Source organism: Mastomys coucha, unplaced genomic scaffold, assembly GCF_008632895.1.
Source record: "Mastomys coucha isolate ucsf_1 unplaced genomic scaffold, UCSF_Mcou_1 pScaffold11, whole genome shotgun sequence".
Classification (NCBI taxonomy): domain Eukaryota; kingdom Metazoa; phylum Chordata; class Mammalia; order Rodentia; family Muridae; genus Mastomys; species Mastomys coucha.
The window spans coordinates 34,025,210-34,050,235 of NW_022196893.1; the positions used below are offsets into that span (position 1 = coordinate 34,025,210).

At 38.1% G+C, this 25,026-nt stretch overlaps 1 protein-coding gene across 1 annotated transcript in view; it reads right to left on the reverse strand.

The window, feature by feature from the left end:
- Positions 1-25,026, reverse strand: part of LOC116080610 (cyclic AMP-dependent transcription factor ATF-7) — an 89,266-nt gene that overhangs the window by 60,057 nt on the left and 4,183 nt on the right. The window contains exon 2 of the mRNA XM_031357065.1: positions 3,617-3,685. Coding sequence (XP_031212925.1) covers positions 3,617-3,664 — 48 coding nt within the window. The 5' untranslated portion in view covers positions 3,665-3,685. The remainder of the gene's footprint in view (positions 1-3,616; positions 3,686-25,026) is intronic.

Below are 25,026 nucleotides of genomic sequence, written 5' to 3' on the forward strand. Positions count from 1 at the left end.
CCTCTCTCTCTCTCTCTCTCTCTTTTACCAGGTGGCAGGGATTACAGGTGTGTTTAAGTGCGCTGGGCTCTTAAATAGATGCTACCTAGTAATTGCTTCAAAAGCCCACACGACTTAATTCACCTCAATTCACCTCGGCCTCAGTCAAAATTGTACCTGGGGGGACTGTTGCCTTAACAAAACTAACCGATTCTCAGGAGGCAGCTCAGCTTTATTAATGACTGTGTAAACCACATTCCATAGAGAAATTTTTAGCAAGAATATTGTTTTTTTCCCAAGTTCTTCATGAAAGTGATGAGGCCTCAAGAGAAAGAGTCTCAATAGGACAATAGGAATAAAAGGACTAAAAAGCTTATCATCTGTGTTTTAACACAATAATGCAGACAGCACAACCTTTGGTAGCCATTTTTTTAAGTACATGCAGTGTATTTAGAACTCAGCTGTGTCACATCAGACTGTTGGGAAGTAGATCATGAACATAGTCCAAAAATAACAGCCATTAAAACCTAGCAACCAAAACATGTTTATGTATCCATTGAAAGCCTGGTGGTTTTGATTATATAGTGGAGGGTATAATCTACTAGCCTATTTTAAGTAAATTTTTCTTTTACAGTCCCTTAATATTAAACTGCAGGAAGATTTCTGAGTTTAAAGATGCATATGGTAGAGTCTACACAGGTCTAGATACAGAAACAAAGCTGAATTCTCATAGTTCTCCTTGACTGTTTTTTTTTTCCTCAGAGCTGAAGCCTGAACCAGAGCCTTGCATAAATGCTTGCACATTTTAGCTAAGTCTCCAAGCAAAGAGTTAAAAAAAAAAAAAAGATTTAAAGAAGAATCTTACATGTTTGAATGTTTTGTCTGCACATATGTCTGTGCTCTATATGCATGCAGGTCCTGTGAGGTCAGGAGAGTCTGTTGGATCCCCTGGAATTGAGTTCTAGACTTTTGTGAGCTGCCTTATATGGGTACTCAGAATCAAACGCTGGTCATCTGCAAGATCAACAGTGCTCTTAACCTCTGAGTCAACTCCTTTTTACAACTGATTTTTGAGTCTTCTCTAATAACAGGTCCTAAATCATGCCTTCCAGAGGTTAGACTGACATGGTTCCTTCCTGGGATTTATTTTTTTGTTTCTACCACTTTTGAACAAATAATTTGAGTCAATAACAAGCAGATTACAAAGACTCCCAAGATTTAAGAAAGTAGAATGGTAGCTGGCTTTACCAAATTTGTATCTTCTACCACATTTTCTCTATTTTACATAGCATGGGGCAATCACACGTACCTGTTGAAATCCTTCTACAGAGATATTTGTTACCAGATCCCAGGAGAAATCTAAAAAAGGACTAACTATAACTAGAGAACTACAATCTTACCTGAAAAAACAATTTCTGATATACAAAAAAGGTAAAGTCACATTGCCACCAAACCTTTAGGATGGAGCTTTCTATCCTGTTAAAGAAGTAATGGTGTCCTCAACTTCCAAGTTCCATATTCAACTTCCAACTAGTGGGAGAAAAGCTTCCCAGTGACAATTCAGAAGTAGGGGAAAGGCTCACAGAGAGAAGTCAAGTAAAATGTCCTTACTACTTTCCTCTTATAGTATAAAATGAATTTTAAAACTTTCTCCTTCTTTTGAGACAGGGTTTCTCTGTGTAGTCCTTGCTATCCTGGAACTTGCTCTATAGATCAAGCTGGCCTCAAACTCACAGAGATTCATCTGCCTCAGCCTCCTGAGTGCTGGGACTAAAGGAATGCACCACCACTGCTGGGCATTTTAAAACTTTAAAATTTTTGTTTCTATTATTGTATCTATGTTTACGATATGTAAGTGTGGGCACACACATGCCAGAGTGTACATGTGGAGGTCAGTGGATAATTCTTAAGAATCTACCCCTTTTCATCCTCCCACCATGGGCTGTCAGGCTTATGTAGCAAAGTACTTTTGCCCTTTCAACAGCTTTGGCCCCACCCCACAAAGATCATTTTTCCTCTGCCTCTGGGTGCTGTTACTAAGTGTGTACTCCCATGTCTGGCTCACAAAATTTTTTGTTTATTCATTTGTGAGGCAAGGTCTCATGTAACCTAGGCTGGCCAGGAATGGTGGCACACACTTTTAAGGTAGATCTTTGTGAATTTGAGGCCAGCTTGGTCTACATAGAGAGTTCCAGGGGCATCCAGGACTACACAGTGAGATCTTGTCTTAAAAAAAGAAAAGTTGCCAGGCAGTGGTGGTGTACGCCTTTAATCCCAGCACTTGGGAGGCAGGGCAGGCGGATTTCTGAGTTCGAGGCCAGCCTGGTCTACAGAGTGAGTTCCAGTACAGCCAGGGCTACACAGAGAAACCCTGTCTCAAAAAAAAAAAAAAAAAAAAAGTCAAATATGAGGAAAATAAACTCACTCAAAATTCAGAATTTTCAAACAGTATAGTGTATTACTATGTATGAGCTGCAGAGTCACAACACACAGCATTATAAAATTCATACACACAAATTTGAAGGGATCATTTTACATGCCTACTTTAATAATGCTTTTGAAAATGGAAACATATCTATACATATTAAAAAATTTTAACAGGGAAGAAAATACACCTTAGGATCCTGAATCCTGCAGAAAATAATGATTTTGTTTAAGTGTCTTAGAAATTTTCAGCATTTATTGAAATCTAGGATCTTCTTCCTATTTCTTATACCATCACCATCTCATCTACCTCTCAAATTCCAATTCCTAGACATGTCTAGGACTTAGCTCTTGTTTAAGTATTTACAATACATAATAGAATCAGTCTGCAATCTCACATACCACCAGTAAGTGTCACTGGACAGTTACATGACATATTCCTAACTGACTATAGTTCAGGTTCTAACAGATGAAGGCAAATAAAATTTTAATTCATTTTTCTCATCATTTGTAGAAGCATTAGAAAAAAAATCTAGGGAAAAAAGTTAAATATAAAATGAAAAACAAGGTAATTTCAACAGAATTATTTTCTAAAAAGGAAGCATATAATGTACACACATGCAAACAACTACGTAGGAGCTGACATAGAACAACCTATGTCACGGTACCAGACATGGGAAATATTTGTAGAATACCATTGAATTTCAAGTTCTATGCTGGGTTTGTCTGTCCCCGACTTAGCTGTTAGCAAGTTTTCCTGGATTAACAATCAAAAGAAACATTTCTTTTTCTTATCTGAGAAATCTACAGAGACGCTGAAATTGGAAGCTCACAATGAATGGGAACACTCTTAGCAGACTCTCTATGTTAAGCAGACTCTTATATACATGAAGGTCAAGAAGGTATTTCTAAACTTGCTTTGTGTTTAGATGGACAGCTTTAGAAAAGAAGAGAGAGTAACATGTATTGTTTAACACTGTGTGTTGGAAAACAAACATCAATAGAATAACAAGATGGAAGAAAGCAAGGCAGATTTCATTACAGTGGAGTGCCTACACTTCCTCATAACTTGGATTTACACGCTGCAAATCCTGTGATCTGATTACCTCCAGTGATCACGTAAAATACCGGCTTTAAACTCTTTGCCTTAGTGATAAAACAGCCACTTTGATTCACAACAAGACATTCACAATAAAGTATATTGTAAACGTACCTGTCCACAGCCTGGGGCACTGCACACAAACGGTCTGTCGTCTCCCATATTTCATAAAGCAGAGCAGAGCTGGGGAGGGGAGTAGGGGAAAAGTTATGTTAAATACGCTGGAGAAAAAAAAAACACGCTTCAAAAATATCAAGCATAGAAACAGGTGTTCCAAGAATGCCATCTATCATAGCTGTAAACACAGGCTACTTTGGAAAGACCCATTAGACAGGTGGCCTATGATCTACTATGCCTCAACTGAAACTTTTAATTAGGAAAATTCAGACTTAAATAGTCAAGGAATTTTAAGCCTTTGCTAGGTTTTCCCTCTTTCTGCTACAGTATATAACATATTTCTCCAGTCTACTGAATTACAACCAGTGCAGGTCTCTATGTCAATAAATTCACTGAACGCTCGATGCGGAAGCCATATTTCTGAACTAGAGAAGACCAAAATTTGTCATTTAATTAATTAAGGGATTATAGGAGGGGTGCTCCATTTTACAGGGCTATAATCTGGCTCCCTGGTGTATAAACTATGAGACTGTTGGCAAGGGTCGTTTATCCCAGATTATTGCCAAAGAAAACAAAGCACCCATCCTATTGGACTACATGGGAAATGATTTTCATTAATAAAAAAATAAAAATAAAAACTTCCCCTCCCCACTGGGAGCCTCTTTCTCGCCCCCCCCCAGCAATTGTCTGTTGCAAATGAAGAAATATCAGTGTCCCTCCCCCCTCTGATTCTATTTATGGCTAGGTTTTTAAAAGCAGCAATAAAACAAATGTCGACTCTTTGGGGGTTTACTGGGTGAATATGTTCCGGCTGTTTGTGCTGCTCTCGGCCAGAGTTCTTAGGCTGCTCTGCTGCAGCCAACAGATGTGTACTGCTGCAGGGGATAAAGAAATGCACTTAAAGGCACCACCATCCATTCCCTCTATTTCTCTGAAGAATTTAACAGAATTTATATTGCTTTTTTAAAATGACTCTTAAACTGTCTCCCAAAATTCTTTGTCAAAAACAACAAATGCAATCTGAATGTACTGAGAAAAGTTCTCATATTCCAACTAAGAATAAAAATCAGGCAGAGATGAATAGTGATTAGAAATGTAAATCACACTAAAAATATCCCTAAAAGATAAATAGTTTTTTTGGAATAGGCAAAGAGAAAACTGGGAGGAAGGGTAAAAGTAGTCTTGTAGGACAAGGTGCTAAGGACATTTTCATACAACTACCTACAACACAGAATGATTCATAAAAGAATGTGAACGAGGGATGTCTGTTGGAATATGTCTGGAAACAACCTCAGAACTGTAACCAAATCTCAAATTTTATATTGGAGATAAACCAAAATGTCAGCTCAATCTCAGTCAGACCTGCATTAAGATAAAATGTTAACATGCTAGAATGAATCTAGTAACCAGAAAACAGGCTTAACATAGAGGGCAAGAAGGTAATATTCTTCCTATTCTCTTAGGATTTATTTTTAGGTTAGAAACCAGTATTTCTGGTTGTCTAATCAGTAATTCCACAGCTAATCGGTGTTTAAAAGTGTGAGGTGCCCCATAAAATAGAAGGGGCTGCTTGGTCATCTTTCAATGTGATAGGAACATGGTCTAACTATGAAGGAAACTGATGCTTCAGTCCTGTTGTAATGGAATAGACTCTGTATGTACATACGTATACACAGATTTATATCACAGTTAGCCAGGATAAATTGCTTCAATAAATTCTGTTCCGAGGAGAGACCAGCTCAAGCTGCTGATTGGGTACTAGGAAATGAGAGCTTCATTCTTCCTCACATAGCCCCAGGACAACAAGGTTTTCTGGATTGTTTGTTTTAAATACAGTTTTTAAAAAAAAAAAAAAAAACAAATTATTTTTTAGTATTTTCTAGAACTATAACATAGTATCAAAAAATAAGTAAATAAAAACAAATAAACATAAAAACTATGGTCATTACGGCTGAAAACTCAGATATCTCTGAAAAGCAAATCACTCATCTATGGGAACCCCTACCTGCTGTGCTGCAGACAATTTCACTTCTAGCAGAAAGTGATTACATAAATTTGAGAACAATTTTCCTCAAGCCACAAATTTCAGACTTTCAAAAACTGAGGATGATTATAATTTGGAATCTCTAATAAGGATATGATATGAAAACAAAATTATGCCTTATTAAAAAGAAAAGGAAGACTTTGGGAGGAAAAGCATTGAAATCTAACAGAAGCAAGCTTTCCATTGGTTGGTCTTGAATGTTAAACTGGCAGCCACTAATAGGATTTCCTGCTTCCGTCTCAATTTGTAAGCCTTTGTTTTTACCATGTTTACCAAACAGAGATCACAATGGAAGGAAGAAATATTTCTTAAATGCCAAGTTATACTTAAATCATCCTGTTATTCTAATATCCCTTGTCATTTCTATCATTTCTGCATTTAAGAAAATTTAATTACTTAACAATAAGAATAATCTTTCTCCCCATTTAAAGAATTCCACTCACACCTTTTTAATTATTTCTTCATTCTCCGTCTGCTACATCTGTGACACACAAAGAATGCTTCTGGTTATTTCTATGTGAAAAACAAAAAACAACACATTTCTATCACATAAGCAAAGGGAGACAAAAAAATATGAAGTCTTGAATGATGTTGCTGCCAGTCGTGAATTTAACTCACTGCTCATCTGTAACTCTACTGCCTGACAAGCAGACCATGTGTCTAGGAATGACAGTTTTCTGTCTCCTTTCCCGATCTATTTTCCAGGATAAATGTAAGAACTTTATAGGGCTAAACAATAAACGATGAGAGGAATATACAAATTAAAAGATACTACCAAGAATAAGTGAGATGCTTTCTGAAAGGATCTTAGGATAAGAAAACAAAGATGCATTAGAAGGTTGTCCTTAGAGGCCCGTGTCTATAGGGGAAAAGGCTTGTATATTCAGAGCAATTAGGATGCATAAATGATAAAGTTAGGATCTGCCTCAAAGTGAAACTCATATGAATGCTGGGAGACAAGAAACTCAAGGTTTAGGGAAAGTGGGATGGTTCAGCAAATAGAAGCATTTGGTCTGAACTTAATCCCTAAATCCCAAGGTAGAAGGAAAAAAAGAAGTAGCTCTCTACTTCTGAGAGCTGTCCTCTGACCTCCATATGCAGAGCATGGACATCCAAACATTTATTTGCATGTATCTTCACGTGTGCATTATTTGCATGTTAGTATAGGTGCCCTCAGAGATCAGAGGTATTAGATTCCCCATAGGTGGAAGGACAATCAGTTGTGAGCCACTCAACATTGGTGCTGGGATATTTTTTTTTGGGGGGGGGTGGTTTCGAGACAGGGTTTCTCTGTGTAGCCCCGGCTGTCCTGGAACTCACTCTGTAGACCAGGCTGGCCTGGAACTCAGAAATCTGCCTGCCTCTACCTCCCAAGTGCTGGGATTAAAAGCGTGCACCACCACCGCCCAGCAAGGGTCCTGGGATCTTTACATAGTAAAATGTTTGTCACAGTAACACATGACAAAAAAGAATAGGAATTAAGTGCTGAAGAAAAATATAAATTAAGATGCTGCTTTACATCTTTATTTAAGGTGTTAAGAATAACATTTTGAGTCAGACAGTAGTGGCGCACGCCTTTAATCCCAGCACTTGGGAGGCAGAGGCAGGCCAGCCTGGTCTACAGAGTGAGTTCCAGGACAGCCAGGGCTATACAGAGAAACTCTGTCTCGAAAAACCAACCAACCAACCAACCAAACAAACAAACAAAAAGATAAATGATGGGGATTGGAAAGATGGCTCAGTCGACAAGCACACTTGTTTACAGAGGTCCTGGATTCAATTCCCAGCGCCCACATGCCACCTCACAACCATCCATAGCTCTAGTTCCAAGAGTCTGACAACTTCTTCAAAATTCTTCAGGTACTAGGCATGCATGCACATGGTACACATACATACACACAGGGAAAACATTCATATAAAAGAAATAATTCTTAAAAAAAAATAAGAAATTAATACCAAAATGAATACAAAGTGAATAATCATTATATGTAACTATATTCTAGATTACTTTACTTTACTTCTTTGTACTTTAGTATTCTCAAGTCTATAGTGATCAGAAATTTCTTTTAATAAATCAAAAATAAAGTATATGGGCTTACCATAAAAGTGCTTACCATATAAGCCTAATAACTTTTTTGAGTTTGAAGCCCAGAACCCAGGTAAAGGTGGAAGGAGAAAACTGTGTAAAATTGTTCAGACTTCCACATGTATATCATGGCATATGTGCTCCCTCAACACATATCATATATATACAAAGTAATGATAAGTGAAATAAATTTACATGCATATAATGTAATCTAAGAAAAGAGTACTGATCTGTAATGACTGGAAAAAGTCTTTGAGTTAAAAAAGAAAAAAAGCCTGTACCTTTTAAACTATTTTTAAGTACTGAAAAGTAAATTAAAGGGTCATATAAAGTTCTATAAAGCATTAGTAGCAACTGAAAATATAAATTCAACAAGGACCATGAAAAACATCTAAAATTATATACTACCAGTTTCATATAGAAAACAGGTTTGGTGGGATAGCCAAGCAGTTCCAGCACTTCTTTCTTTATTCCTGTCCAGAGTTCATTTTCAGAATTCCTGGCAAGAAATATTATTTATAGTAATAACTAATCAGAAATGATTAAAGATTGAAGTTGGGTAGTGGTGACACAAGCCTTTAATCTCAGCACTCAGGAGGCAAAGGTAAGTAAATCTCTGAGTTTGAAACCATCCTGGTCTACAGAGCAAGTTCCAGAATAGCCAGAGCTACACTTAGAAATCCTGTCTGGAAAAAAAGAAAGAAGGCAGGCAGGCAGGCAGACAGACAGACAGACTGTCTAACAGAAAAAAGAAATAGTTAGAAACTGTTTCTAACATGCATCTCTAAGGAAATGAAAGGAGCTAAAACTAAGCTAAGCAAGTACTGAGTACAATTTAGTTTAGCTTTAAACAAGCTGAAAATTTTAAGACAGGCTTTAACTCCATACCTCCATTCTTTTATGACAATAATACAAAAGTCTACATGCAAAAGGTTCTCCAAAAAAACATTTAACAGCTACTAACTTTCAGACTCTAGAGAATTTAGCTGTTAGTAAACAAAGTGTACAAATACTGACATTCTTGACTAGTCAACAGCCTTTTAAAAAATATTATATATATGTATGTATGTATGTATGTATATATGTATGTATGTATACACACACATCCACATATGCCACAATGCATGTGTCACAATGCATGTGTGATAGTCAAAGCACATGTTTTGGGAGTCAGTTCTCTCTACCATTTGGGTCCTGAGGATAGAACTCAGATTGCTAGGTTTGGTAGCAAGTGTCTTTACCCATGGGGCCATCTTTCCAGCTCCAGTCTCAACTGTTTATCCTCCAAAGGACACTCATAGATGCTCTGGTTTGCATGGTATCTAGAAAACCACCTAAAGAAAAGATTCCTGTAAACATATAAACTGTGAAAATTAAAATGCAGGTTCTATGAACCTCAGAAAACAAAGCAGACTCAAGTTTTACTAGGCAGTAGATTATTCGGGAATTGGAAACTCAGATTATTAATTCTGGATTAATTTTCTATTGTAGTATTTAGCATTACCATAGTTCAGCACACATTATCTTGCCAACAGGTAAAACAACTGACTCAAAAGGATGATGTAAAACCACATAGACTACTATAATTTTTTTGTTTGTTTGAAGATTTGTTTATTTCACTTATATGAGTACACTGTGGCTGTCTTCAGACACACCAGAAGAGGGCATCAGATTCCATTGATTGTTGTGAGTCACGTTGTGGTTGCTAGGAATTGAACTCAGGACCTCTGGAAGGGCAGCAAGTGCTCTTAACCACTGAGCCATCTCTACAGCCCAGACTACTATAATCTTAAACAAATTAGCCAAAATTGGTTTGTTTTATATTTGTGTGTATATATGCATATGGAAGTGGTATATGTATGTCTTCATGTGGCATGTGTACATGTGTGTAGAAGCCAGACTTCAGTGCCAGTGAGCATTAGTCCCCTCCTTCCATGTCCTCCCCCACACTGCCACAAGTTACAGATGTGTGCTATCTCACCTGCGAATCCAAATTCAGTTCCTCGTGCTTAGTATACAGCAGGCTTGTTACGGAGTGAGCCATCTTCCTAAGCTTTGTTATTTGCTTGCTTGAGAAAGGGTCTTCCCATTTTGCCCCCACCTGGCCTCAAATTTGCAATCTGCCTTGTCTCTGCCTGGGATTGCAGGCTTGTACCACTACATCCTTCCTATACCAGGATTTTGTAAAATTCTTTGCTAAGAGGCTTCTGGAAAAAAAACACAGAGTTATAAAAAAATTGGCAAATAAGAACAAAGGTATTGAGGCTAGTATGAATTCTAGTTATTTGTTCTCAGGTACTCCAAACAAAAGGAACAACAAAATGTTTTGTAACTTCTGAAAGTTGTATGAAACTTGCCATGTTATACAACTACTTATAGACTCAGTGTATAGTTCAACAATGTAGCGCCCAACAGGGGTTTCTTATATGCTTTAGTAAACAAAATTAGTCTCCAGAAACATGAGTCTGAGGACAAGTTCTTGATTTTTATTTTTCACCACCTCCTTTCTTTCCTTTTCTTTCTTTCTTTTTTTTTTTTCAGGATTTCACTGTGAAGGTCAAGCTGGTATGGACTTACTCTGAAGCACATGCTCAGCTCAAGCTCTTGCTACTTCTGCCTCAGCCTCAACAAGTGCTAGAATGACAACCATACCCTACTACCACAAGCTTGAAGAATCAAGGAAATTAAGTACAACAGTTTTCCTTATAGGAAAACATTCCAAGACTCACAGCAGAAGACTCCTAACTATAACAGCACCAACTGCTACAAACACTGCTTTTCCTATATGTTCTGCAGCCTGGCCACAGAAGACAGAGGCAGCCTTTACAGTCTTGGCCAGCCTGGAACTCACTATGTAAATCAGGGTGCTCTTGAACTCTTATTTTCTTGACTCTCCTTCTAAGTGTTAGGGACTAAAGGGTAAAGGTGTGTATACCACAGCCTTTGTTTTTGTTTTGCAACAAGGTCTCAAGTATCCCAAACTGGCCTCAAATTTGTTATGTAGCCAAAGGTAATCTTGAACTTTTCATCCTCCTGAGTACTTTTATGTGGTGTTTGGGATGGAAACCACGACATGCGAGGCAAGTAGTCTACCAATTGAGCTAAATCCTCAGCCCATTCTTCAGTACATAATGTCCTGTGCATCTTTTCAAACCTCTTGCACTTTGAGAAAACTATTAAGTAAAATCGGCTTACTTAATTTATAGGGAAGATATTCAAATACATAAAATAAATCTACAATTAACTAAAGAAGGTAAGGTAGCACAATACTTTTTAAGAACTTCATAATCACTTGGGCACCTTGTAAATGATACAGATAGGCCTCTTGGATTGTTCTTAGCATTGAGGCCCAAGAACTTACATAGCAATCTCCACATTTAGGAGAGAACCTGAGGCAAAAGAATTGCAAGTGTGAGGCCAGCCTGGGTTATAAAGTGAGAGGTTGGAGTTGATTTGAGAAGCACTTGCTATGTATTCTGGTTACTTTTAACTGCAACTGGACACAGCCTAGAATCATCTAAGAAGACAGCCTTTTTATTTTTATTTTTTTAAGATTTATTTATTATATATAAGTATAGTGTAGCTGTCTTCAGACACACCAGAAGAGGGCATCAGATTTCATTAGATGATTGTGAGCCACTATGTGGTTGCTGGGTTTTGAACTCAGGACCTCTGGAAGAGCAGTCAGTGCTCTTAACTGCTGAGCCATCTCTCTAGCCAGAGAAGATAACCTTAACTGAGGAATTCCTAGGTCAGAATGGCCTCAAGTACATCTGGGTGCCAGGTTATCTTGACTTAATTGAATAGTCCATTGTAGGCTCTATCACTGGTAGGCAAGTAGTCCTAACTGATGTAAGAAAATTAGCTGAGATATGGAGAGATGGCTCAGTGGTTAAGAGCACTTGCTGCGCCAGGCAGGGGTGGTGGTGGGGTAGGGTGGGGTGGGGGTGGCACATGTCTTTAATCCCAGCACTTAGGAACCAGAGGCAGGCAGATTTCTGAATTCGAGGCCAGTCTGGTCTACAGAGTGAGTTCCAGGACAGCCAGGGCTACACAGAGAAACCCTGTCTCAAAAAACCAAAAAAAAAAAAAAAAAAAAAAAAAAAAAAAAAAAAAAAACAAACAAACAAACAAAAAAAGCACTTGCTGCTCTTCCAGAGGTTCCGAGTTCAATTCCCAGCAACCACATGTTGGCTCACAACCATCTATGATGTAATCTGATGCCCTCTTCTGGCATGAAGGTGTACATGCAGATAAGAGAACTTATAAAATAAATAAATCTTAAAACAAAAAACAGCTGAGTTTAAGCTGGCCTGCAAGCCAACTAGCAGAAAGTGTTCTTCACTGTTCCTGCTGTACTTCTTTGGCTGTAAAGTTAGTTGCTGTGTGAAATAGCAAACAGGCTTGCCTTCAAGTTCTATCTTGAGTTCCTGCCTTGACTTACCTCAGTGAGTGAATTTGTTATCCTCCCCTATGCTGCTTATAGACTATCACAGCATCAAAAAAGAAACTAAAACACAGTGTAAGTTTTACAACCTGAGTTCAATCTCTAGAACTCATAGTGGAGAGAACCTATTCTCCAAAGTTGTCTACTGACCTTCACAAATGCATTGTAATACATGCATGTACATACACAACATCATATATTTTAAACCCAAAGCTGAAACTGAAGTGAGTCTGTCTGTCTTTCTTATACCGACACACACACTCACACATGCACATAACCAAGTGGGGGATGTTGTTGTATGGAAACATGGCTCAGTTGTAGACTATTTGCCTACCATTTATAAGGTGCTGGATTCAATCACCAGCAACTTACGAATTAAAATAAAGTTGTATCCTGTCTCTAAAAAAACAAAAACAAAAAAACAAAAAAAAATAAAATAAAGTTGTATATGATTTCAGTGTGGCTAATGAGACCTAACTAGGATGGGTGCTAGCTCATTAAAAAATAAAACAGGGATGGAGATGTAAGTCAACTGGCAAAGTGCTTGCTTAGCATACAAAAAGCTCTGGTTCAATCTCCATAAACCCATAAACTAGATGTGGTGGCTCAAGCCGGAGGCACAACCATGAGAGGATGGAGTCAGGAGGGACAGAAAGTTCATCCTCAGCTACATACATGGACTTGAGGAAGGCCTGTAATACATACCTGGGACTATCTAAAAAATCAATCAATTAATTAATTAATTAAAAATTTAAAATATCTTGGTAAATTTTGATGACCACCATTTGAGAATCATTAAGAAAGTTGGAAAGTGCCAGGCAGTGGTGGCACATGCCTTTAATCTCGCACTCAGGAGGGAGAGGCAGGTGGATTTCTGAGTTCGAGGCCAGCCTGGTCTACAGAGTGAGTTCCAGGATAGCCAGGGCTACACAGAGAAACTCTGTCTCGGAAAACAACAACAACAACAACAACAAAAACCCAAAAAAACAAAACAAAACAACCCAATATATCTTAACAGACTGAATGCAGAAGCAGACATGAGAAACTAGATGCTTTCTGTTAAACCAGATATTAAAGTAATTTGAAGCTTCTCTTTTAGATTTTTTTCTTTTATCTTTTTTGTGTGTAGGGTGTAGTGTGTGCATGTGCCATAGCATGCATGTGGAGGCTGGAGGTCAATTTTTGGTAGTCAGTTCTCTCCATCCACCATGTGGGTCCTGGGCATCTAACATAGGTCATCAAACTTATACAGCAGGCACCTTTATCAGTTGAACCATCTCCTCCACTCAGCTCCCCTTTTTGGAGACAAGGTTTCTCTGCTTGTAGCACCAGCTGACCTGGAATTCGCTATGTAAACCAGGCTAGACTGAAACTCAGAGATCCACCCTTTACCTCCTAAGTGCTGGAATTAAAAATGTATGGCTACCACACCCAGCTTTTTCTTCTTTTTTTTTTTTCTTTTTTCTTTTTTTTTTTTTTTTGAGACAAAGTGTCTAGGACAGGTTGTCCTCAAAATTTCTATATAGTTGAAGATGAGCCTGAACTTCTGATCCCTCTGCCTTTACCTCCCAAGAGCGGGGATTACAGGTGCATGGCATCAACCTGGTTTATGCAGTAGAACTAATCTAAGGCCTAATGGCATGCTAGACAAGCACTTTACTGAGTTTCATCTTCAGACCCAATTTTTCCTGTTAATACAAATACAATTATCTTGTTATAATATAATGGGTTTGCTATTATTTAAAAAATTATATTTTAGGACTGGAGAGATGGCTCAGCAGTTCTTCCAGAGGTCCTAAGTTCAATTCCCAGCAACTACACAGTGACTCACAGCCATCTGTAATGAGATCTGATACCCTCTTCTGGTATGTCTGAAGGTGATAGTGTACTAACATATAAATAAATACATCTTTTTAAAAATTATATTTAAAAATTAAATTTTAATCTCTAGAAAGTAAAAAATATCAGTAGATACAAATTAGGTAAGAAAAAAGGCTTTTTTTTAATCTTCAATAACTCTTTTTTTTGGAGGGGGGAAGTGAGACATGATCTCACTTTGTAGCCCATGATGGCCTGGAACTTACTAAATATTCCATGCTGGCCTTTAGTTCTTGTTTAGTCTCTTGCCTCAGTCTCCCAAGTACCAGCATTACAGGCATGCATAACATTAGTAACTCCTGAGAGTATAAATGAATAGTGCTGAGACAAAAAAAAAGTTGCAGATACATTGCTGTAAGAAACACAGAAGTCCTCTCAGAGACTAAGCCACAGCCAAAGAACATTCATGAGCTGGACTGAGGCCCCTGGCACATATGTAGCAAATGTGCAACTCAGTCTCCATGTAGGTCCCTCAATAACTGGAGTGGAGGGGGGGGGGAGCTGGCCCTAAAGCTGTTGCCTGTCTGTGGAATCTGTTTCCCAACTGGGCTGCCTTGTCTGGTCTTAGTGGGAGAGGATGTCCTAACCCTGCAGAGACTTAATATGACTGGGGCGGGGGGAGGGGGCTGTCCAGGGGATCCCCACCTTCTCAGAGAAGAAGGGGATGAGATATGGGGGGAGAGACTCTTTGAGAGGGGTTAGAGGGCAGTGATTGGAATGGAAAATGAATGAATGCATAAATAAATAAATAAACAAATAGAGAAAAAAAATTACAGAATTCCCCAAAGACTTCAGCAGGGAACTTGCCACCAAGCCAGGCAATCTGAGTTCCATCCCCAGGACCCACAAGGTGGAAGAAGAGAAACAATCCCCCAACCCCAGTTGTCCTTTGACCTCTGTACTTATGATATAGCATATACACACTAAATAAATTAAAATGTAAATAAAAAACTAGAAGAGTAGTGCAGTAACTAAACAGAATAATCAACAGAATATTTAAGTTAATTTCTGTATTTGTATTTCAGACATGAAGGTTTCAAAGACGGCCAGCTAAGTAGAGCAAATAGTTTTTAGCAAATGACAGAAAACAGATGTCAGAAGAAATTAGGCTAAATCATAAGTTATGTAATAAATGGGCAATGGTTACAACCCATCTGGAAGCAGGTTTATAAAGGCCAACTACCTGACTCAAAAGTTTGTATTTTTTCTTAATTTTCAAACTTAATCTTTAAAAACATTTATTTTATGTATATATGTCTTGTTTGTGTTTATGTGTCTGTGCACCATGTGTCTAGAGTACCAACAAAGACCAGAAGGGGTCACTTAATTTCCTGTACCTGGAATTACAGATAGTTGTCAGCCACTATGAAGGAGCTGGGAATTGAACCCTGATCATTTAGAAGAACAGCCAATGCTAACCCTAACCCTAACCCTAACCCTAACCCTAACCACCAAGCCACTTCTCCAACCCTAACTAGAAATTTTAGAAGATTCAAGAAACTATTTTGAGCTATCCTCAGAAATGAAAAGCTACAACTTGTTAAAATGACAGGAGGTCCTGGTTACACATACCTGGTCTACATAGCAAGTTCTGGACGAGCAAGGTGAGACTCTGTCTCAAAAATAGTAATAATACTAATTAATAAAATAAAATGACGGCAAGAAGCAGAAGTAAAAAATAAGCTGGAAGTGGTAGCATACACCTTTAATTCCACCACTTGGAAGGCAAAAAAAAGGCAGACCTCTTTGAGTTCAAGGCCAGCCTTGTCTACATAGCAAGTTGGACTATCCAGGGTTACAAGTTAAGACTCTGTCTAACAAAAAGGGAGGGAGTAAAGAACATTAACATACTTTATATTTCAATGTATATTTTGTTTTTTTTTTAAATAGGTGGTGTGATTTTTTTTTAAAGAAATGTGTATAGGTATTTTGCTTGCATGTACACTTGTACACTATGTACATGCATGTGCCCAGAGAAGCCAGAAGAGGGCATCAGATCCCCTAGAACTGCAGTTATAGATGGTTGTGAGCCATCATATCAGTACTGGTAATTGAACCCAGGTCTGCCAGAAGAACAACCAATGCTCTTAACCACCAAGCCATCTTTCCAGTCCCTAGTTATTTTTTTTTTTCAGTACTAAAGAGCAAACCCAAGGTTTTAGTCATACTCAGCAAACACTCACTGTTGAACTATACTTCTAGTTCTCTCAATGTACTTTTGAGATAGAAGAATTCCTGGAAACCAGTAAGAAAATGCAGAGCCAGGAGTGATGGCTTTGATGATAATCCTAAACGGAGGTGGAACCAAGAGAATCATGAGTTCAATGCAAAACTGGATAGTGAAACCCTTCCTCAAAAAAAAAAGGGGGGGGGGCTGGTGAGATGGCTCAGCAGGTAAGAGCACTGACTGCTCTTCCGAATGACCTGAGTTCAAATCCCACAGCAACCACATGGTAGCTCACAACTACCCATAATGAGATCTGACGCCCTCTTCTGGTGTGTCTGAAGACAGCTGCAGTGTACTTATTTATAATAATAAATAAATCTTAAAAAAAAAAAAAAACCCAAACAGGTTGAGGAGATGGTTCACTTGATAAAGGGCTTGTTGTGCAAGCATGTGGACTTGAGTACAGATCCTTAGCACTCACACAAAACCAGGATGAGTTCTGGGAGTATGGGGAAGGGTGCAAAACCAACAGATCCCTGGAGCTCATTGGCCAGCCAGTCTAGACAACTGGTAAATTCCAGTTTCAGTGAGACATATTCCTCCTTAAAAAAATAAAGTGGATGATAATAAAGGACATTAACCTTTGGCCTCCATATCCAAACACAGGAATACAAACATATACCACATATACAGACAAAACACACACACACACTTCAAAACATGTAAAAGCTTTGTTTTATACAGGTATGGCAGCAAAAAATAATAAATGAAATTTGTTTTGTCTTTCTGATTATTTTCAGATAAAGTATGACCCCTAAAACAGTGATCAACACAGATGTTTTTTCCTTTTTTAGATATTTGTTTATTAGTGTATCTATTTGCGATAGAGCTTTAAGTATCCCATTCTGGCCTCAAATTCATTACATAAGCCCAACCTGGCCTCGAACTTCTTCTTCTTCTCCCTCCCCACACCCCCAAGACAGGGTTTCTCTGTGTAGCCCTGGCTGTCAAGGAATTTACTCTGTAGACCAGGCTGGCCTCGAACTCAGAAATCTGCCCGCCTCTGTCTCCCCAAGTGCTTGGATTAACCTAACCAAAGGCGTGCGCTACCACTGACCAGCTGGTCTCAAACTTTTAATCTTCCTACCTCTACCGGATAACAGGCATTCCTACCACTTGGTGTTAGAGACCAAACCCAGGGCTATATGCATGATAAGCCATCACTCTACCAAGTGAGCTGCACTCCTAAAGCCTCCCCCACTCCCGGTTTAGACAAGGTTTTGTTTTATTTTCCAGACTAGTCTTGAACTTGCATTCCCTGAGGCATCAGCTTCCCAAGTAGCTGGGATTGTAGGCATAGATTATTGTGTCAGGTTCAAAACACTGACCTTTAAGGACCAATTTAAAATTCTTATGGATTTAGAAAAAAATAAACAAGGATGTTTTTATTTTGGGGGGATTGTTTGTTTTACAGGGATTTCTAAGATTTATTTTTATGTATATGGGTTTTTAAAATTTTGATTTATTTATTTTATGTGTATGAGGGTTTTGCATATACTTATGTATACTGTATGCATTCCTGGTGTTCAGAGGGACCCATTGGATCCCCTGAAACTTGAGTTACATTTGGTTGTGAGCTGCCATATAGGTCAAATCCAGGTCCTCTGCAAGAACAAGTGCTTTTAACTGATTGATGAGCCATCTCTTTAACCCCAGGTGGGTGATTTTTTTTTTTTTTTTTACATATATGTCTGTATACCACATGTGTGCCTAGTGTCAACAAAGGCTAAAAGAGGGCATCAGATCCCCTGGAACTAGGGTTTGAGCTGTCATATGGGTGCCAGGAATCAAACTTGGGTCTTCTAGAAGTATAGTCAATGCTCTGCCTTCCTTGTTTGTTGTTTGTTTGTTGTTGTTTTGTAGTGGTGGTGGTGGGGTTGTTTTTGTTTTGTTTGATTTTTAGACAAGATTCCATTCTTGTCTAAACCAGCACAGGCTGGTTTTGCACTCAGTACATATCTAGACCAGACTACTTCAAAATCCACAGGCATCTTTCTGTCTGTTTCCTGAGTACTAAAATTACAGGCCTAAGCCATCATGCTGGACTGGACTTTAATACCTCAGTAAAAGTTTTGTTCTGGGTAGAAAAACACTCATAATACTGCACAATGGTAATTTTGGGGAAGATTAGAAGTTCTAGAGAAAATGATCTATTAATATTCTCTAGGTCTACTCATTTGATGCACAGGATCCATCTGGGGATATTCCAATACTCACCGACTGGCATGTTCCAGTTTCACACAAACAAAATATACACAAAATACTACTTGAGCAAAACTTTTAAAAGTATGTTCATTAAAAATGGTTTGATTAGATCTATGCTAGTATCAGAAAATATATTACAGTAAAACTAATATAATGGTTAAATAAATAATACTGGCAGGAAATTTGGTCTCAACATAAACCATTTTTAGCAATCTTATGTTTTATTCAACAAAGTCTGATTTTATAGTCAAGCATATTCTTTTTTTTTTTTCTTTCAAGACAGGGTTTCTCTGTGTAGCCTTGGCTGTCCTGAAACTCACTCTGTAGACCAGGTTGGCCTGGAACTCAGAAATCCGCCTGCCTCTACCTCCCAAGTGTTGGGATTAAAGGCGTACGCCACTACTGCTGGGCCTGTCAAACATATTCTTATTCCAAAAAGAATGGTTCTTAGGCTAAGGAGATGCTTCCACAGATAAGAATAGCTAACCACATAAGCAAGAGGACCTGAGTTTGGATCTCCAGCACCTAGGTAAAAAGCTGGGTATGGCTATGAGCCTACAACCCCTGTTCAAAGGGAGTGGTGAGGAGACATGTCTAGGCTAGGAGAAGAGAGAGACAGAGACAGCTGGGGCTTGCTGTTAAGATCTTACTACAGAGACTCTGACTGAAGGCAATAAGGCAGACAGCCATAGAGGGGGACATCTGATGTTTACACAGCCATATATCATGCACACACAATTTCTTTAAAAGGTAGCTTATGGTGGTGGTAGTAGTAATTTTTTGGTGCTAGAAACTGAACTTAGGGCCTTCAGTACGCCCAGCAATGGGTTCTACTACTGAGATACATTCCCAGCCATTCCCTATTTTGTTTAATCTGAAAAACTGCATTGTTTCTACTATATCATAAGTTATAAATAAAATCTGACCAGCCTAGTGTATAAAGCTTACTTTGTTTAGCTCAGAAAGAAACACTGCACCCATAGGACAATCATAGTGAGCAATTCAACTCAAACGCAAGTTAGGTTTTTCAAGGAGACTATGGAAGAGAGTGTTGCCACAGAGGCCCAAACCACAAGCCCAACAACCAACTTTTAAGTTAAATTCTGGCTTATGTTAAGACTTCCTTAGAATAGCACTTCTTAGGAAGAATGGCAATACTGAAGAGAAAAAACTTCTGCAAAGCCTGTTTTCAAATATATGGGAACATTTAGGATTGAAGTTGCCAAAAAAGATGAGAAAAAGCAACAGATTTGTAAATTTGTAATGAGTTTTGTCCTAAACACAACATTTCAAAAGCTGGTATACTAACCTTGGGTTTAGTTAGGGAGCTTTCCTAATGTCAGTCTACAAAGTTACAAGAATGAAATGTTTATCTTCTCATATAGCAATTGTGTTTTGTTTGGATACAGGGTCTAATTTAGCCCAGGATGGACTTTCTAAGTATGACCTTGATCTCCTCCCAACACCTCCTACATTCAATGATTACAGGCATATGTGCGACTACACCCAGTTTACGAAGTGTTGAGGATGGAACTCAGGGTTTCATGCATGCATTCTACCAACATGGGGGTACAAACCCACCCCCATGCAACCTTCTAGAGTTTGTAATACCAATCAAATCCCTCTCCAAGGACGTTAGATAGCAAATATTTACTTTCAAAACTAAACTGAATTTTACAGGCAGTCAATAGAAATACAAAGAAGAAAAACAAGTTTGTAAATAAAAAGACAAGTAAGAAAAGGAAACAAAATACTATGATTTAACAGGAAAATAAAACCACCACATAAGTGTCCCCCAGGGAAATATTGAAGAGAAAATGTCATGATGAAGTATTTTTAAGACATATAATGATCCAAAGAAAAATCTTTGCTGTTGAATTTGCTCAGACATGATTATTCCTTATTATTTATGTCCCTCCCTCCCTTTAAACCATTTCCAGTGGGTCAGCAAAAACGTGTCAATTTATTTTCTTTACAGTTTCTTCCTGCTTCTTTAACTGTTCTTTGATCTGAGCTTCTTCTATTTATGTATATTTGGACTAGAAAAGACTTGAGGGATGATCAATACTACCATGCTTTCCAAGAGAATCCCAAACTAACTGTATCAGAATGATAAACAAGACAAAGTCTTATGCACCTGGAACTTGATATCTTCCTGCCATGTACCACCATACTCAGTTTTTGAGGTATGGGAAATTTAACTCAGGAATTCTTGCATATTAGGTAAACACTCTACCAACTGAGCTGCATCCCCAGTACAACTTGTAACTTTAAATAACGAAAGTGAAAATGAAAACACGAAAAGAGGAAGGTACTTTAAAGATGTACTCACCAACTAAAGTTGCTCAAACATAAATTCAACTGTCAAGTCTAAAATTAACATGCAGAAAAGTTGTTGGCTGCCAATATAAAGACTCTATTCCCTAGATACCCTCTGATGCCCTATCTGGTATGTAGCACCATTTCTCCTCTAGAATATAGACTACCACACCATGAGACTTTAAATGTAAATGTAAATTATATGTTTGTATACATAGTGCTGTTAATTTATATTCCAAACAAAATATGACAAGAGGTCAAAACTGCAAATGTTAAAATTATAGAGAAGCTGCAAGATAATTGGTCCATAGGCAAGAGTTTTAATCTTCTGATTTCTAACTTAAAATGTCTAGGGAAGAAATTTTTGCTCAAGAGTTAGGCAGGTGGGGGGTGATTTTAAAAGCTACTATAATTAACACTTTCAGTCATTACACAATCAAAAAGCAACTAAGAAAATGGAGGTGGAATAAAAAAACCTGTAGATTGATGCAACAGATACTATTTCCCAGGAAGAGTCTAAAATAAATTAAGTAGATCATTTATGATCTATTGGCAAGTCATACAGTGATCCATAAGCATGAGTATAAGATGGTGACCTTATACTATATATATATATATAAATAATATATATAGTATACTATATATAGTATAGTATATATATAGTATAGTATAGTATATATATATGTAGTATAGTATATATATATAGTATAGTATAGTATATATATAGTATAGTATATATATAGTATACTATATATGTGTGTATATATATGTATATAAGTATACATATATATATATATATATATATATATATATATATACACATATAAGTATATGGTGGCACATACATGGCTTTAATCCCAGCACTTGGTACATTTGGGGCAGGTGGATCTCTATGAGTTCCAGGCCAGGCAAGACTACATAGCAAAACCTTGTCTCAAAAAAAGAAAAGAAAAGCAAGAAAATGAAAAAAGGAAGGCATTAATATAAGATGTTAAAACCAGAAGTGACAGTATAACTGCCTGTAAGATTGTGAGTTGGCAGCCAGGCAGTGGTGTCACACACATTTAGTCCCAGCACTAGAGATGGAAGCAAGCAGATCTGAGTTCAAGGCCAGCCTGATCTACAGAGTGAGTTTCAGAACAGCTAAGGCTACGCAGAGAAACTCGGGTCTTGAAAAAAAGACTGTGAGTTGGGAGGCCAGAGGCCAGACTGGGCAGCAGAGCCAAACTCTGTCCCTAAAGTCAAAAACAAGCAAGCAATAAACAAATAAAATAAACAGCCGGGCGGTGGTGGCGCCGCCTTTAATCCCAGCACTTGGGAGGCAGAGGCAGGCGGATTTCTGAGTTCGAGGCCAGCCTGGTCTACAGAGTGAGTTCCAGGACAGCCAAGGCTACACAGAGAAACCCTGTCTCGAAGAAAAAAAAAAAAAAAAAAAAAAAAAAAAAAAAAAAAAAAAAAAAAACCAAATAAAATAAACAGTAATTACAATATTTAACTTTATATTCTCAATGTCCTCTTACATCTAATGGACACTAGCCTAGGACTTCAGGGATGTCTGAGACAGAACATATTTGAAGTTCAACAAGATACTTCCTAATATTTTAAAGGTTATGGGCTGGAGAAATAACTTACTTGCTACCATGTGGGAGGCTCTAGATTCAATCCCTGTCAGAAAGAGATTGAGAAAGTGAGAAAGAAGAGGGGAAAACAGAAAAGATGGGAAGAGAAGGACGTGGAAAGGGAGAAGAAGGGTTGGTCAGATGACCTAACACAGCCCTATTCTTATACATTTACCAGTGGCCTAAAATGAAAATACAGTCATCATGCTTATCAAATTTATTAATAATTTAAATATATAAGTAATGATCAAGAAGCTAAAATATATTATCTAGCTATTTAAAAAAGTCATAACCAGCAGGATGATACCTATAAAAAATGTAAAGTTTTCATTTACAATTTTTTTTTTTGTAGTAGATGTACAGCTTAATCTTCACTGAGTTCCCAAAAAATTGGAGCAGAGGCTGTCTCTGAATCAGCTGCCTGCCACTGGATCTCCTTCCCCTAACTGGACTACCTAATTGGGCTTCAGAGGGAGAGTATGTGCTTAGACCTACTATGATTGGATGTCCCAGGGTGGGGTTGCACCCAAGGAGGGGTTCCCTTTCTCTAAGGAGAAGGAGAGAAACTAAAGGGAGAGGGATTTGTAAGGGTTGAAGGTGGCAATCGAGATGTAAAGTAAATAAATAATTTAAAAAAAAAATCAACTACAAAGAGGTCTAAGGCTATATATATAAGTTCAGTGGTAAAATGCTTGCATTTGCCTAATACATGAGGTCCTGGGTTCAACTCCCAGTACTGGGAAAGAAAAGAAATCAACTACACATCAGACTAAGAACAGAGATGTAGTTTAGTGATGGAGTGCTTAGCTACATGAATAAAGCTCCAGCACTATATAAATTGGGCATGGAGAGGTTTGGGCTCATCTTTGGGTCTGATGTAATGGTTCACATCTTTAATTCCAGTATTCAGAAAGCAGGAAGATCTCTTAATGTTTGAGACCAGCTTGGTCTGCATACTAAATTCCAGGACAGCCAGGATTAGGTTGAGAAATCCTGTCCCAACAAACAAAAAACCCCAGTAATCTTGAGGTCATCTTCAGCTAAATAGTGTATTTAAGACTATCCTAGGCTTCATAAGACCTTTTCTCAAGAAAATCAACAAATGAACAAATGAAAAGCCAAAAAGACCAAAGAATGGATCAGCTGATGCAAACACTTGCTGCTTAGGTCTGACGACCTGAGTTCAATCCCCAGAATCCATGTAAAGGTAGAAAGAGAGCACATTCCTCAAAGTTGTCCTCTGGTCTCCACATACGTGCCATGGTATGTATATGCACATGCCTCTCCCATCCCCACCCCAAATAAAATATATTAAGGCCAAACCATTAAAAAGAAAGAAAAGCTACAGAGCTGAGGAGATGGCTCAGCTGATGAAGTCCTTCTAGGCAAGCATTAAGATCTGATTCAGATCATCCGCACCTATTTAAAAGGCCTGGTTGTAGAGGCATGCCTCTATAATGCCAGCACTGAAAAAACAGACAGATTCCTCAAGCTCATTGGCCACTCAGCCTAGCCAATTAATTGGTGATCTCCAGGTTCAGTGAGAGACCCAGTCTACGGGATAAAGAAGAAAATCTAATAGAACAGACACCCAATGCCCTCCTCTGGCCTTTGTGCACACATCCCTACCACATACACACATGCACTACCATATACACACAAAAAAATTAAAAATAAAAAAAGACCATCTGTTAAGGATGTCTATCTAATACGATATGTTTTCACATATGAATACAATTATTTTCTAACAAGTCTATTAAGGAGAAAGACATATCAGAGAAGCTTAGAAATAGTTGCTTTGGGGCCAGAGAGATGGCTCAGCACTTAAGAGTACCAGTTGTGCTTCCATAGGACCTAAATTCAGTTCCTAGCACCCATATGGTGGTTCACAGCTGTCTGAAACTCTAGTTCCAGAGGATCTGATTCCCTCATACAGACATACATGCAGGCAAAACACCAATGCACAGGGAGTAAAAATAATAAAAATTTTAAAAATTATTAAAAATGAAAATAAATTGGGGTGCTGGAGAGATGGCTTAGCAGTTAAGAAAATTGGCTGCTGTTCCAAAGGATCCAGGTTCAAATCCCAGCACCTACATGGCAATTCACAACTGTCTGTAATTCCAGTTCCAGGGAATATGACACCCTCACACTGACATACACGGAGGTGGAACACCAATGTAAATAAAATTAAATTAAAAAATAAAAATAAAAAACTTGTTTTGATATTTTATGTGTATTTATTATTGTGTATCCATATGTATGATGTATGCATGTGCTGTGACACAGCACACACACAGATGTCAGAGAAGTCACACAGTTTTCTCCTTCTGCCTTATCTTAAGGTGAGGTTTAAGAATTGAACTCAGGCCATCAGACTTGCATGGTCAGGCAGCAAGCACTTTACTCTCTGAGCCATCTTAACTGCCAATCTTTGACATGCTTTTAAAGTTAGAGGAAGACTTTTTCATGAACTCTAAAACATTTTCCAAAATCAAACATCAAAAAAGTTAACATTTGCTGGGCAGTGGTGGCACATGCCTTTAATCCCAGCACTTGGGAGGCAGAGGCAGGCAGATTTC